The sequence below is a fragment of the Crocodylus porosus genome, unplaced genomic scaffold, assembly GCF_001723895.1.
Source record: "Crocodylus porosus isolate Cpor-Errol unplaced genomic scaffold, CroPor_comp1, whole genome shotgun sequence".
Classification (NCBI taxonomy): Eukaryota; Metazoa; Chordata; order Crocodylia; family Crocodylidae; genus Crocodylus; species Crocodylus porosus.
Window position 1 is genome coordinate 6,301,706 of NW_017728911.1, and position 16,684 is coordinate 6,318,389.

A 16,684-nucleotide genomic window follows, 5' to 3' on the forward strand; every position below is an offset into this window, starting at 1 on the left:
GCTGGGATCCTATGACCCCAGCTGACTTCCTGCCCTTTGGGCAGCGGGCTGGACTCAATGATCTCTTGAGGTCCCTTCCAGCCCTGATGTCTATGAAATCTATGAAATAATTTTGGTTGAAACAATAAAAATAAAAAATAAAAACAGAAATGTCAAAACAGCCCAAAACATTTCCAAAATGTTTCTTCTTTTTAAGCCCAATCCATAAAGTACTGAAGTGCTATTAACAAAATGGCTAGGTCTCCCACACTCTGGAGGAATGCCCTGATAACTTAACCATAGAGTCAATGGTATCAACACCCTGTTCTACTCAACTTTGTAAACAGCACCTACAGCACAGACAGACATGCATTCAAAGTACTTCAAATGCTAGACTACTTCAGGGCTGACATGCTTCAAATTTGCGGCTTGCTCCTCATGCTCCTGGAGTGTTTCAAAGCAGTTGCAAAGGCATGTAACAGAACAGCTATCGGGAAGGGGGTTGGGGAGTACAGGGTGGAAAGGTGTGTGGCGGGCATAGGCGAAACAGAGCACTGCAGGATGCCACAGGACTGCTGGAAGGTGCAGGTGTTTCAAAATGGAGCACCTCATAGGCAGTCCTCTTACTTTCAAAGGTCATTTTTTAAGCACTTGGGCCATTTTTTATGTTATTTTGTTGATCATGAATCCCTGTATCCTTCCTGTTTAGAGTGCTTTGAAGTTACTTGAAGCATTTATACCAGCATGTCCATCCATTGGCCACAACCTTCTTATGAACCTAGCCCTTTCTTTCCAAATTAGCTTTGCTTGCATTTGTTTGTTTGTTTTGGGAAAAGCAGGTTAAAAAGCCTGATGGGTGTTTTTTACTCCATTTGGTAAAAAATCAATTTCAGATTGACCTAACAGGAATGTTTTTTAAAAAGCTAGTGAACCAAAATAAAAAAATAGGCTTTTGCATCCCTCTAGTTCCTGCCCCCTGTTTTGTGTTCAAACTATAGCCTTATAATTTATTTGTGAATAATTTTCAGTTAAAACGTCATTTAAAGAGCTGGTTTTTTTATGTACCTTCTGGGGTTTGCCTGGGGTAGTTTTGTTATATAAATGATATCTTTGAGTTGTCAATAATAGTTTAGCTACTATAACAGCAAGCTGCTCTCTTCTTTTCACATTATAGTCCTTGGTCAGGGCTTTGTATTTGCTGATTAATTTGTCTATGGTGAATGAGAGAGAACTGTTGTAACAGAGACTGTTCATCCTTGCCTGTACTACAGCCCCTGAGCTAGTTGTGAAGGTAAACCCAGGAGGAAATAATTGCAAATTAGAAGGCAATGATACCTCCCTTAGCACTGAAAGTCAGGCCTTAGTTGTGTTTGATTTAACTTTGGTATCTTCCTAACTGAGGAGAAGAAGAATTTGGGGATTTTACCAGGAAATTTTCACAGCAGACTGGTCTGCGTATGTGAAGTATAGGCAGGCTGGTTCAAATGAATTATTGCAGCCTCAAAAGACCCAAGCCTTGCCTTTTGGCACTCCTTCAGGCAAGAACTGGCCAGCTGGGCCCATTGAGATGCTTCCTAACTACTCCATTCTCCCAGCACATGCTGCAGCCTGAATGCCTATCTATAGGGGGTATACCCCAGTGGTGATTCCCTCTAGTCTACATTAACTGAGTGATTGATTGCTTTAACTGCTGAATCATAAGATACAATTAGTTTAGCATGACTTAGTCTCTTAACCTCAGTCCTTTCCCTTCTCAACTGGTCCGAGATGAAGACCTAGTCATCAGGTCTTCAGCTGAAGTTACCTCCTTAAGCAGGCCCTGATCTTTTCCAGGCACTTTGCCCATGCCAAAATACAATGTTACCAGGTCAAAGTAGAGATGGGTCTGGATCCAGAAGGAACCACGTTTTAGGGAAGTTCAAGTCCAAATCCTAACTCTGCAGCCTAGGTTTATCACTAAATCATACTGTTCAAATTACACGGGACATAATTTCCATACATTTCTACTAAAGATGCAGAAAAGAAGCAAAAGCCCTTCATTTCTATATGGAATCTCTCCAATATCCCAAATTTGTCAGTAAAGACATTTGAGCAGAACTTTCTCTAAATTCTGGCCTCCAAATTTAACTGGAGAAGAACGAGTCTGTCATTAACCCATTCTCAGAACTCTGAAACCACTCCCCTTTCTTGTTTGCATTCAGGGTAGAGGCATCAGGATATCGAAAACCATCTTCAACAGAAATTGCAATAAACTCATTTTCCCAGACCAAAGGGGCTTTCAGTGGTTTTTTTATTGCATTTTCTCAGTAAGCTTAGGTGTGGGTGAGAAAGTGGACACAGAAGAAAATTAAGCCAAACCTGTCCATAAGTGTGAGCCTTGGAGCTAGCCACTGATCTCAGTGAGGTTCACTGAAGAGTTCAAATTAATGTTCAGATTCAAAATTGTGGTTTCCCATAGGCTTTTTAATCTGGGATGTCATAGGATATGGGGGCCAATACTATTGACTGATTGGTACTTACAAGCTATGATATGGCCCAGGAAATAAGCTATAGATTTGAGGTCAGGTTTTCCATTAAAATGAATGGAAAATCATGTACATGTTGGGGTGGGAAAGTGATAAATCAACCAAACTAGGAAGCTTCAATTAAGAAACCAGATCTGGGCTGGAGGGGTAAGTGACTCTAGGGATCTTTAGTGCAGGTTTGTTTAGACTGAAGTTGACTCTTTCTGACCTGACTACCACGACCCCAAATTTTCATCTTCTTTCGCATTATTACTCCATTACTACTTACAGCTGTAGTGACAGGCTGTCTTATTATGGTGGCATCAGTCAATGCTAGCAGCTGTTTAGCAACCCTGTTTATGAAGTGAAATTCTCTGACAATGTATACCTTACTGCCTACACACACACACTTTATATACTCGGTAAGCAAGCAGTGGAAGAACAGAAAATGCAGTGTGTTGTTTTAGAGTACTGTGATAGATCAATGATAAAATTTTAAAGTTAAAGAGCTTTTAAACAGGCATAGAACTAGATTTACATGTCTAAGATATGCCTTCCCCCTTCTTGTATAGGCCAAGTTGAAATATCCCTGCTCTTTGGATGTTCTACCATAGTTTTTTAGCATTTAACAGCCCCTCAAGATCTGCCCAAGTCTAAATACCAATCTCTTCCAATTTCCTTCTTTCCTTCTCCTTCCCCACAGACAAATTCAGTTTTTGGAAGCCAAGTTCAATGCAGGATCAGCAATACTGAAATCAAAGCTTGGTCAGAAAAGTCCCAACAGTGACTGCTGTTTTATTTCCAAGCTGCCAGAAGGGACCAGGAAGAAGCAATTAATGAAGTAAATTAAGCTTTGCTGGACATTATGGCTTCCTACAACACTTGAAACTTAGTTCAGCGTGAAGCGAACATCTGTGACCCCTTTCCTTGCTGAAAGTCCTGTATCTGATAATGCAAATAGGAAGATATTTAAAGGCCATAACATTTTAGAAGTCTTACTTGATTTCCGTGTGTCCTCCTGCTTTTCGGGCAATCTGAACCAGCTCTTTCCCATATCTCTCTTCTGCTTGTGCCCTGTTAACAAAATACCTCAGTTATTTTCTCCTACAGGAAACTTTGTTGACAAGAATATATTTATGACTGAATTTGAGAGGCAAAATATTGGCTTGTAACTTTATTCTCTCACCCTAGTTCTAATGCTATTTGGAGCTCTAAGATATACCAGACATTTTCAGCAGGGATAGAGAGATTATATGACATGGCTGACCACAGTAGCAGGAGCCTGGAGTGAGAGCATGTCTACACTGGATCTATGCTACTTATCTAAACTGCTGCTGAAAAATAAAACCGACTGACCTGCTCCTGTTCCATTCAGTCCAAACCCGGAACATAGGTCATGAGGGCTCTCCAGGACTACCTTCCCATAACTACTCACGAAATCCCAGTGTGTGCCCACAGAATGGGATCAGATATTTGGCCCTTACCAATATAGACATACCCACAATGACCCAGGATGCCACTTCCAGTCCTATATTCCCAAGTACCAAACAACCTAATTTCTCTCCTCTTTCCTCCTCGTCTCCTTGGAATAAACTTCATCTGCCTAGAGGAATGCAGATTTGTATTGAATCTACCCTTCCCTTTTCTGCTTTGCTCACAATTTGACTGAAGGGTCAACATGTAATCGAGTGACGGACACTTGTATGGTTGGTGTACAAACTGGTGATCTTTACCTCTGCACAAAAGTAATGAATCACCATCAGATGATTCTTGGGTATAATTGCTGCAAGTGTTTGAGTCCCATTTTTGAAAGAGACTTGGGTTTCTAAATGTCTATTGAAAACAGGCTTAGCTGCCTCAGTCATTTAGGCATCTTTAAAAATTATATCTTTTATCCAAAAGGCGGTTCTAGACAAGGATCAAGCCAAACAAGACTATTTTAAAGTTAATGATAATTTAATCTCTCTGCTTGATCAGTCTGTATTTTGTTGCTGCTAATCCAGTGCAGGCAGTTAGCCTGGGATCTGGATGCAAATCAGGTCCTTGTTACAATGAGATTATTTAGGATGATTCTCTTTTTAAGGCTTTTCTAAAACCTTGAGATGACAGGCTTGCTTTACAACCTGTATATTTGATTTCAGAATTTGAATCAATGGTTCTCCTGAATATCCAGGTGATCTTTGCATTGCCCCTGTTGCACCCTACAGAGAGCTACAGTGCAGTTGGTGATCTATTTGCACATATAAGTTTCCCTTGCTTTACATGGGTTCTGTATGTGCGAATTTGCTCTTATGCAATAACCTTTTTTTAAACCAAAAATTTGCTATATGTGAGGTAAATTCACTCTTATGTGATCAGAGTGGTAGAAGCCTGCAGTCAGCTGCTTTGTGTGGTGTGTTGTGGAAGTGACCTTCACCAAAATATAATCTATGAGGATCTGAGCTCCCTGTTTGTTGTCTGTAGTTCCCATCCCCATTATGGCTTCTAAGCTTCCCTCTAGCTTATCTCCTACCCCTCTCCCTGGTCCATCAATGAAGTGCCGGAGAACTTCACTAACGCTGGAGATCCTTCACCACCCTTTCTGCACACAACTAAGCATTCACTACCACTCTGTGCTTGTGCGTACTGTCTGCTGTTGGTGAGTACCAAGATTGTCTTGTAAAAGTGATAGAAATGGATCGGGGAGGTCAGTACAGTAGGGGTCTTAGAACTTATCCCTATTTGTTACATTGTAAAGTGGGTCCCCTTTATGTGAATTAAAGTCATGCGCTGTTTTCCAGGAATATGTGTACAGCATAAAGCAAGGGAAACCTGTACAGTAGGTTATGTACAAGATGTACTGGGGTCCTCTTGAAAAAAGGGAACTATAACAATTTAAGGGATTATCACAGCACCACACAGAGATACCACATCATTTGCCTCCTCCCCTCATACAACACATTAGGTTTTTAAAAGATTTCTTCAAAATGAAACTAATCTGTTTGAACAGAGAAAACTGCTGAGAATGAAAAGTAAATTAACTAGACTTTCCTTCAGTGTTAATAAAAAGGTACTGCTAGGGACATAGGTAAGGATTCTGGCCCCAGTCGTCATCCATGTTAGAGTCCTTTTGCTCCACTGAAGCAGCACAAAGCAGCCCTATAGCCAATGCACCCTGCTCTAGAATTTACATTCAGTACAGTGCATGCTCCACCAGGATGGAGACTGTGTTAGTCTCAAAAGACCGAGGAGTTAAACTTATAGAACAATAAAGCTTGTTTATTCAGAGAGCTGCCTTAGCCTACTGATCTGCTGTTCCCTTGGGTTCCCTCCTGCAATCCCTGAGCCAACGTAACAACTTATACATAACACTCTTAAAGGTATCCAAACTTCTTTCCCCTTTTACATGTAACATATCCCCCATGTAATACTAACTTTGGAAATTTAGTTCAACCCATTGTTACAAAACATTTTAACAGGTCTCTAGCAGTCTTTGTGTTGGCTTTTTAGCTTTAAGTGATCTTCTCAGTTTCTCTGCATTCTCAGTCCTTATTGGTTCAGTTCTTGTCTGGTTTCCTTGTTCAGATATCTCTACTTCTGTGCCATTTTCAGTCTCTATTGTTTCTTGTTGCTAGTGCCATAGTGATGGTGTGTGGGGGGAGGAGGGCATGCCTCTGGTTGCCAGCTTAGGAGGTGCACTTGCCAGGCCCTCCAGGGAATGCTCAGTCCCCTGGTGGCACTTCCAGTTTTGCTGCTGGCATTTCTGGGCTCAGCAATTGACAGCTGGGGGACCTCCCCCTCTTCCCTCCCATCCCCACTCTCCTGCTGGGCAGTCAGCTGTGGACAGGGGGTGGGGGGCCCAAAAGTAAGCATTGGCCCTCAGATGCCAAAGACCCATGCTATGTCACTGCTTATTGCTTTGTTGTTAGCTCTGTTTCCTTTGCTGAATCTAGTGATTCTCATTCTTTTCTCCTCTTTACAAACTTCAAGTGTCATCTGTTCCTTCTTAACACTTGTCCTTCCAGTACGACTACTTTATAGGATCTGGGAGCTACTTGATGGAACACTAGTGTTTGTTGTTTACACATTCATCCATCTGAAATAAGCACCATATCTTTGTTGTTAAGTTGTGGTAACTCCCTGGAACTCCTGTCATAGTACCATTTTTGTTTGAGTTTGGTTTTTTTGTTTGTTTGTTTTTAATGTTTTTATGTTTAGCTTTTCATTCTGATGAGCATCATCCATAAGATTTGGCAGCCTGGTTTTGAGTTTCCTGTTAAACAGCCCTTCTGCTGGGGACAAGCTATGTTTTATGGGTGTTGCCCTGTAATTTAAGAGTGACAGTAAACACTGGAGCATGAATCTTTACCTTTTCCAACAATTCCTTCACTATTTGTACTCCATTTTCCACCAGAACAGTGGATTGTGGGTATTTAGAACTCGAAGTGTTGTGATGTAATCTGTATTTGATTTTAAAGAGTTTGCAAACAAGATAGTTAAATTGAGGCCTGTTGTCTGTTCTCACAATTTGGGGAATCCCATGTCTAGCAAAAATTGATCTGATGTGAGTTATCACATGGTTTGCTGTTGTGCTTTTGTGCAATACAATTTCAGGATAATTAGAATAATAATCCAGTACTAATACATACTTTTTTTTCCTGCATGCATGAATAAGTCAATGCCCACTTGATATCACAATGCTACGGGCTACTCCATGACCATCATAGGCTCTTTTCTTTGCATTGATCCATACTTCAGTCATGTTGTACAAGCCTTTACAGCATCTTCTATGTCTTCATGTTGGGCAAATATAGAGCACCCTTTGCTCTCCTTTTGCATTTTTTTTTCAGTGCCTAGATGCCTCTCATGTATTCTGTTTAACATCTCTTTCTTTAGCACAGCTGGAACAGGAAGTCAGGAGCCTTTGAACAAAATGCCATCCAGTACTGACAGCTCTTCCTTGAACTGAGGATAGCGGTTAGGTATATGTTTTCCAGGCCAACCAGCACAAATAGCTGTTATCACTTTTTGTAACGTGGTGTTCTAAGCAGTAAATTTGGAGAGATTAAAGAGTCTCCCGATTTTTTTATTTTGATTCAGAGATTCGGCCACCGAATCGGGCCAAATCTCCGCCGAATTGAATCAGCGACCAAAGCTTCATACAGCTCTAATAAACACTCTGACTTAAAGACTGCTCTAGATGCATATGCTACCGGTCTCCAGCTATCCCCATGTTTTTTAAACAAAGCTGCTCCAATGGCTTCTTTAGAAGCATCTGTTGAAAATTTAATGGTTCTTTTAGGGTTACAGAATTTTAGTACTGGAGCTTTCATTATTTTTTCCTTCCAAGTTTTTTAAATTCAATTTCATGTTCGTGTTCCCATATCCACTGAGCATTCTTTTGTAGGAATGATCTAAGGTGTTTGGTCTGCTCTGCTAAATTAGGTAGATATTTCCCTACAGAATTGATCATTCCCAGTAATCTTTTCACTTCTTCCTTATCCGTAGGGGATGGCATGTTTGTAATGGCTTTAACCTTTGCAGGATCAATTTGCACCCCTTTCTCAGAGAGCTTTTTCTCACAGATATGTTGTTTCTTTTACCCCGAATATGCATTTTTGTTTGTTCAGTTTTAAACTTGCCCAGTGAGCTCTTTTTAGTGCCTTTCTTAGCCTCAAGTCATGTTCTTCCATAGTATTTCTCCAGACTAATACATCATCAATATAAACCATAGTTCCATCAAGACCTTCAAAAAATTGTCGCACCTTTCTGTGAAATAGTTCAGATGCAGAGCACAGTCCAAAAGGAAGCCTATGAAAGCAATCGGTTCCGAAGGGTGTATTGAAGATACGTAATCTAGTGCCATTCTTTTCTAGGGGAACTTGCCAAAACTCAGAAGAGGCATCCAAAGTGGAGAAATATTTAGCTTCTGCCATGTTGCCAAAAGCCTCTTCTCTGGTGGGAATGGGAAAATACTCCCTTTTGATGGATCTGTTCATTTGCATAGTATCCAGACACAATCTCAAAGAACTATCTTTGTTTTCCCATTATGCCCAGTGAATGAACCCAAGCAATTGGTTGCTCTACTTTTCTATTATGTCCTTTGTTAACTAATCTATCTAATTCCTTTTCAGTTTCTCCTTTAGTACAAAGGGAACATTTCTTGAAGCATGTATGGTGGGAGTATTTGGTTCTCTTAATTCTATCTTGTACTCAATTGATAGCTCCCCAATGCCTTGAAACACATCATAAAACTCTTCTTCTGTGTTTTTGCTTTCTAGTGCCTCAATGACATCCATTTTCTTAATCAAACCTAGAGTTTTTTGCATGTTCACAATCCAATAATTGGCACTAGCTTTCCTGGGACTGTTACAAACTGAATTTTTACTATATTACCCTTGTGTTTAACATGCAATGCACAAACACCCTTGCTTGCAGCCATGTTCCCATTATATGCTCTAAGTCTTACTTTCTTATTCTCATGGTACACAGGTTTAGTTTTCATTTTTTGAATAATATATTCTGGTATTACATTGACCTGTGCCCCTGTAACTAATTTAAAAGTTACCATTAGTCAACTGGTGTCCAGCATGGTTGTCCAGTCCTCAGAAGAATGAACTTCTTGCATTATGCCAATGAGGAATTCTTCCTCTTCCTTGTTGTATAAAACATCCACCTGATATTTCTTGTGTGGTGCATCTTGCTCCTTTCTGCAAACTCTTGCAAAGTGATTAAATCTTTTGCATTTGTTTCAGTGCTTACTAAATGCAGGACATTGCATGCATCTGTGGTAACCCCCACAGCATCTGCAGCTGACCATTTTTTCTTCAAGCAATTTTATTTAGCCTCCGCTTGCTGGCTTCATAGTGAGGTCCTCTTTTCTGTATTGTGTGCATGTTGCCTTAAGTTTTTACAGCCTTGTAATCCTGCCTAATTCAGCCTGTTCTGCTTTTTCCTCCAGTTTCTACAACCTGGCATTTGTTATCTCAGCTGCCAGGCACATTCTAGCTACCTTTTCCAAATTAAGATCAGGATCCTCTAAGAGCCTTTTCCTGAGGGTCGTATTCCTTATAGCTAATACTGTTTTGTCTCTGATCATGGACTCTTTTAGGTCTCCAAAGTTTCATGTCTGGCTCAGCAGTTTGAGGTCTTTAACAAACTCCTCTATTGTCTCACATTCTTTCTCACGCAATGTGGAAATTGACTAAAGTCACTGATTAGCTGTAATGAACTAACAGGCATTGGCCAAATCCCTGGCTAATAAATTCAGGATTTGGCTCCAGAAACAACCTCAAGTCTCTTTGGAAACAAAAAGTAGGTTTCTAGGAAGCCTCTTATGTGGAAAGCATAACTTTGATTGGGATGAATTTGGTAGAGGAGTGGTTGGCAGGACTAAAATCTCTCTCACACAACATGTATTTAAAATGAATAAGTTGAATTTGGAGTTTTGTTGCCAAAAAAAACTCCCTAACACTGCAAGCCTTTAAGACATCCTGCACACACAAGCCATGTGGCTTTCAAGAAGCCAGATATTTGTGGGCAGAAAACTGTTGAGTTTTGTAGGCTAAGTAGCAAAATTCTTCTGCAGAGACTCAAGTCAAAATTCTAGCCTCGGGTCCCTGATTATGACACGTGCAGCTTCCAAGAACCAAAGGTTTGGCTTGTTCCATATTTTCACTCATCAAAGGGGCTGATTCAAGGACAGGCTGAAGGAAGCAGCTCAGTAAAGCTTACCAAGGCCTACACATGACAGGACTGCTCTGGAGGAAGGTAAATATTAATGGGAATAATTATTCACAAAGATTTTATTTGAGATAATTTTTCAGTATGCCTTTGAGGTGAACATCTATTTTTTTCTTTGTGGAAAGTTCTTTCCATAAACACAACAGGCAAATATAAGGTTTATGCTGCAGCCTATGGAAAACCTCCACCTCAGTTGCTCAAAAAACCCAAGCTTTGCATAGCCTTAAGTGCAGACTATACCACAGAGCTAGTTCAAAGGGCTGTAGGGACACTTCTGATCTTTGTATGTAATGAGACACAAAACATTGTCTTAAATGGGCAGAACTGAGCTAACTTTAGTCTGATGGTCAGGGTTGTGTGACTCACAACAGTGAAAGGAAATTCCACTGGTAATCAAGAAAATCAGCCCAAAGCACTTAAATGTTTCAGGGGAGACTCTGCCTGTCAATGAATTAATATTCTTAAGCTAACCAATAAAAACTTCATGTTACATTTTAAAATTGTTAAGCACATCCAGATGAAACCCAAACTAAATTTTGGATATAACCATTTGAAATCTCAGCTAAAAATGAAAGATAAAGTAAGAACTGAGAGCAGTTTCCAAAATGAAGAAAAAATAGGCATCACTAGACACTGCCTTAGGCATCTTGAGGGAGAGGCTACAGATGGATACAAATGCATATTATAGCAAAATTCAACAAGAAACTGGGAACACACCCCAGTCTTGTAAAGATGGGACAATAATGTGGTTGGTTTCAGACCACCTAAAAAGGTCTGGTATGAAGGCATCTTACAGAGTCCTGTTAACACTGGAAGCATGATAAATTTGTGGTACTCGTAGGTAACTGAAACACAATGTATTAATAGCACATAAAATAGTGTAATCATTGTTTATCTGTGTAAGACACAGCTGAGTTATGATTCACTTATGGGTATTGGTAAAGAAGAAAGCTGTTTTAGTTAAACTGGGTCTAGGTGGGGGGCATGTGCGTATGTATACACATATACATGGTTAATCAGTGGTATTCTGTAAGTGAGCTCAGTTATGATACGCTTCTGTATGTTACTAAAGAAGAAAGCTGTTTTAGTTAATAAACTGGGCCTAGATGGTTTTGTGTGTGTGTGTGTGTGTGTGTGTGTGTATAATGAGAAAGATAGAGACAGGCAGACCAACAAAGAGAAACTCTTTGGAATCAGATCTTCATAGAATTTGGGATCTAAAGCCCTGCCTTTCTCTCCCCAAGAATCTTTGGATCTTAACATTGTACTCATGTCCATCCCTATAAAAGACTAGAAAATATCATGGTGGCTGGGGAGGGAGGGAAAGGAGAAAAGCCTACCTTGGAAAAGGAAATGTTGGTAGGAAAGACTGATGACTTAAGATCTTTTCCATTGTTCATATCTGATTCCTCCTCCTCCAAACCATGTTTGGCTGTGTGATGAGATACATATCTGATATCGGCTTCATTTTTATTCATTTTGTTTCATTGTTAGAAACAAGCTGATCTTTTAAAACTGCTATGAGGATGCTGCAGGGAATGAGGCCAGTCCACCTTCCAAATGATTCATGTAGCTACAGTGTCTCACTTTGCTGCTACAAATACTTCAACTCTCAGATCAGTCATGTTCAAGCTTCTCTATGAAAACATGGGTGACTCTTATGTAAAGTCTGACACGACTATTTAGATCATCCTAGATGCCTTTTCTGAGTTCTTGGAAGTAGACGATGTAAGTATGTAAACAGATTTCTATACCTCTCCACCCTCTTTCTCTTACCTCTGTTTGAACAAGTCTTCCACATCCTTGCACATCTTTCTCCCATCAGACAGTCGCTGTATGAGCACTTCATAGCCAGTGTGGACTGTAAATTCCTTGCACTAAAAAGGCACAGACAAGTGGCTCTGTAAGTTTATGAGCAGACATCGCTCCCAAAGACCTAAACTTGTGAAGTTGTACCAAGCAAATTAGTTTGGAAGAGAAAACCTCCCACCTTAAACTCTATCTAGAATTTAAAGAAATGATTCTGATATTTGAACAACTTGCTTTTCCTGCTGTTACTAGAAAAGATAGAAGTGCTTACCTACCATGAGAGAGCCTGTTTTCATGGGATGTTGCTCCTCTGTTGAGCAAAAGCAGATGACCAAGAATTTGTGGGGACAGTAGTGAGGACATAGGGTCTGGGACATACCCTAAGTACTACTAAATCAACATTAAATCTACATATTTAGGTGTTAGGGGTGATATCCTGGCTCCACTGGAGCTGTCTCTGTAATTTATTTTTTGGGGGGGGGGGTGTTAAGTACCTTAAGCTCATCAAGTTCATCCACAAACCTCACCATTTTTCAAATGTCTTGGACCCTTGCCTTCCAACCAGAATTACCTTTGTCAAGACTGGAGGAATCATTTAGAAGACCCTAGACTCTTGAGGTTTCAACCTGGCTTCTGGCTACTACTGACTTAGGAGAATGGAACCAAACCTCAGGGGTGAATGTTACAGACCAGCTAGTAGCAGCTGCAGTTCTGAATGAAGGATTTTTACAGTGGTGCTAAGAAGCATTGCTTCTTTGACTAGGAAGTTTTTTGTTTTCCCCAGTGCTAAGTTTAACTCTTAGGGTTAATCTACCATTCATACATTTACAAACTTCCAATGCTATGGCTTCCTGACAAGAGCAACTACTTCCTCTCTCATTGAAAACTTACCGTCAGCACTGGGATGAAGGGAATAATAAGAGGCATATAACTGCTCATAGACATAAGCTATCAGCAAAAATGGGCATTATGGAAACTAAGGTAAAGTAATAGCATAGATGGAACAGGATGGTACAGGGATGGTAGAATCACCAATATCATTAGTGTGCAGCCATAAGAAAATGAAAGATCTTGATATACCCATCTGATTGTCATAGTAGATCCTCACTTAATGTTCCCAGGGAAAAGTTACATATGCTGTTTCCTATCAGAGTTACTGCCATTAGGGCTGTGTGAAGCTTCAGTCCCTAATTCAGTTTGGTGGAGATTTGGCCCGATTCAGTGGCTGAATCACCGAATCTGAATCAGAGGACCCTTTAACCTCTCTGAATCGAATTGGAGAGATTCGGAAAGATTCAGAGATTCGGACATAGAGACAGCTTTAAATGTTTTTTCTATATTCCTCTGGGTAGCAGGGGCTTGTGAATGCTGCGATGCTGGGGCACATGGAGCCCCAGAAGCACAGGGGGGAGCTCCCCAGTGCACTTGGCAGCAGACCCAGAAGTGGACCAGAACCATTTCTGGTCCACTTCCAGGTCTGCTGAAGAGCACACTGGGGGGCCCCCTGCACTCTTCTTGGCTTGGCAACTGGTGCCTCCTGGGTCTGGGTGGAGCACCTGGGGTCCCTCTGTGGCCGATCACCGAGCTGGGGGGGCACAGGAGGGCTCCCCAGTGTGCTCCCTGGCAGACCCGGAAGTAGACGAGAAGTACTTCTGGTCCACTTCTGGGTTTGCTGCCAGGTGCACGGAGGGGTCCCCCTCTTCCCTCCCCCCCCGACTCCTGTGGGATGCTCCATCCACCCCAACATTGCAGCAATCACAAGCCACCCTGGTAACTCAAGGTATGTAGAAAAAACAAAGCTGTGTCTACGTCCGAATCGCTGATTCTTTTAATCAGCATTGGATCGTCAGATTCTGACTTGACCAAATCGAATCAGGGACAGTGATCCAAATCAACAAATTGAATCGCTGTCCCTGATTCGGGCCAAATCTGAATTGAATAGGGCACGCTTCACACACCCCTAACTGCCATTATGGTCTGGGGAGAATATTTTGCAACCTCAGGTTTACCAGTCAGAAAACAGTTTTGATCATTGTTTCAGTGACTGAAATACATAATCAGAAGTAAGCCTATGCTGAAGTAAGAAAGATGCTTGGCAATGGCACCCAGCTGACACTTGTTGTCATTGATTTCTTGAGAATTCATATCCTGGTAGAAGTAATGTTACTGCTGCTATGGCAGAATTTAATTTGTTTTTCCCCTTGTCTACATCTGATAAAAGCTGTTTCCGTCAAGTACTCTTCACCCAGCTCATAGCCCACAACCAATAGCATTCTTCCAAGGAACATTTCATCAAGTTGTGGTTGTGGAAGGTAATCTGTAAGTTCCCCCTTTCCTCCTTCCTCCATTTAGCCTTGCTTTGAGTTTCTGATTCTCAGGTTAGTCTTAGAGCTTGTCTGCGTACACAGTTGTATCACTAAACCTACAACAATGCAACCCCTTGCATGAATGGTGTGAGAAGGTATGGCTGTATGAACAAATTATCATGGTCTTAAAAGGAGTGGGCCTTTACTCCATGTTAGGTGTTCCATAGTAACTGCCCATGTTCATGTTCTTATTGGATGCATCCACACAAGACATTTACTGCACAATTGACTAACTGGCTGCGCAGTAAATGTCTTGGTTTCTACATATGCTGGGGCGCATGGCAGTATTTACTCTGTAAATACAAATACAATCCTGCTGCAGAGTAAAAAATGCTGCAGTAGCGCATGTATAGATGCTGGAGGGGCTGGCTGGGGCATGAGGGTGCTTCAGTGTGGGGGCTGCCTGCCAGCTAACCCTGCAGTGAACTTCCTTTGTGCCTCAGCCAGCCCCTCCACAACATGCCAAGCTGAGGGGAGCAGCCCTGGGCTGGCAGGCTGACCCCTGACCCCCCTGCCAGCTGGGGCTGCCTTGACCCAGTTCAACATATTGTGCATGTATAAACTTCAGGGCTTATTGCTCCCAAGTTAATTGCTCCCAGGTGCACATTCAAACAGCTTGCCTAGGAGCAAAAAACTCTAGAGCAATAAGTTCCACAATTTATTCATGTGCCATAATTGCAGGTGTAGATGTGCCCCTTCTGAGGTAAATGAAAGCTAAACCATAGTGACTTACCCCACTTTCACTGAAGATTGAAATACCAGTCTATCTTCCACTTACCAAGCAGGAAGGGTGTGCACATGGACAGTTGCTGCACAGCAGATAATTTGTGGTAAATCCCCACTACGTTGTACCCTGTGTGCATACTCATACCTATTCTAGTATAAAAACTATACATGGGTCAGGCTCATTGTACATGTGCTTCTGGTTAAAGCAGCAAATTTCAAGTCCGCTTTGCAGCTGACTTAAACTTGGTTTTATAGGGCATTAAACACCTTTTTACCTCCATTTGAAACATGAGAGTTTGTGAAGTGTAAGCCAGTCAGTAAGAAAAGAGGCTACTATATAACTGTTCATTTCAGCCCCTTCCTTAGGGAGAATCTGATGATGCCTGCCGCCGGATATAGGATATCAGTATGGCCATTGCTGCATTCTCTAGGTGAGGTCCTGTTTTTATCTCCTTTTGAGTTCTGTGTAGTTCACTGAAAAACAATGCAAGTGCTACAGGCTCCTAGACTATCCCAGTCCCTAGATTCCAACTGTGAGCCCATTCGTGCGGCATTGCAGGTTGAGCTCACTGCTGTTCACAGAAAAGAGATCATTCTTTCTCTGCAGGAAGTGAGAAGTTGAGAAGCTGATTCATCCTAAAACAGAATATGCTGTACCCTACAAAGGGGAATTCAGAGACAGAGCTATAGGAGATAAACCACTATCTACAGCATTTCCTAATCTTCTGAGACAGACATTCCACACTTAATGTCTTTCCTCATGCAGTAGATGCAGTCAGAAATGCCTAGTAACATATGGAGTTTAAAAAAAACAAACAAAAAACTTGCCCAAAGGAAATAAAATATTGCATTTGTGGCATGTTCCTCCTGCAGCCATACACAAAGCCACAAGGTGCAAGGAGAGACTAAAAATGTAACAGAGAGAATTCAGGAAAAGAATAGCAGGTTTTAAATCCAAGATTTAACACCTATAACAGCACAAAATATTCTATAATAAATTCCCAGGTCTAATGCCTGAGAGAATGAACACAGATCCACATTGCTGGTTGTTTAATACAGTGGTCTCTGAAGTGGGGTGCATGCACCCCAGGAGGTGTGCAAGACGATCCATTGGGGTGCAGGAAGAAAATATTACAATTTCTATTTATATTTATTTTTTATCTAAAAAATAAGAAAGAAATTAAGCTTTACTAATATTTAATATACAGATTGACACTGGCGCCCTCACTTGGTCCGTATGTCAGACGGTCATGTGTCACATACAGTACGCGAGTAGTACATGTATATAATTTATAAATAAATAAATATACATGTGTTGGGGGTGCGTGCTCAAAAATCTTTTACTGATAGGGGTGCGCGATCAAAAAAGTTTGGAGACCACTGGTCTAATAAGTCTGTCCTTTAACTGCTAACAGTTATCCAAATGTCTGAGTGAAGTGTTTGTTTTGGTGTAAAAGTTGTAAGAAAAAAGTGATACCACATTAAGGGGAATAAAGCATGGTTCCCTCTGCATGAGTGAATGATGAAAAAAGAGGGAGGAGAGAGTTTTTGCAGCGTGTGTACCCCGCAGGCAAGCAG

At 41.2% G+C, this 16,684-nt stretch overlaps 1 protein-coding gene across 2 annotated transcripts in view; it reads right to left on the reverse strand.

The window, feature by feature from the left end:
• Window positions 1-16,684, reverse strand: part of PSTPIP1 (proline-serine-threonine phosphatase interacting protein 1) — a 95,892-nt gene that overhangs the window by 51,544 nt on the left and 27,664 nt on the right. For both annotated transcript variants that reach the window (XM_019533356.1, XM_019533355.1), the window contains exons 2-3: window positions 11,982-12,082; window positions 3,483-3,557 (exon numbers count right to left, since the gene is read on the reverse strand). In XM_019533356.1, the coding sequence (XP_019388901.1) occupies window positions 3,483-3,557; window positions 11,982-12,082 (176 nt within the window). The remainder of the gene's footprint in view (window positions 1-3,482; window positions 3,558-11,981; window positions 12,083-16,684) is intronic.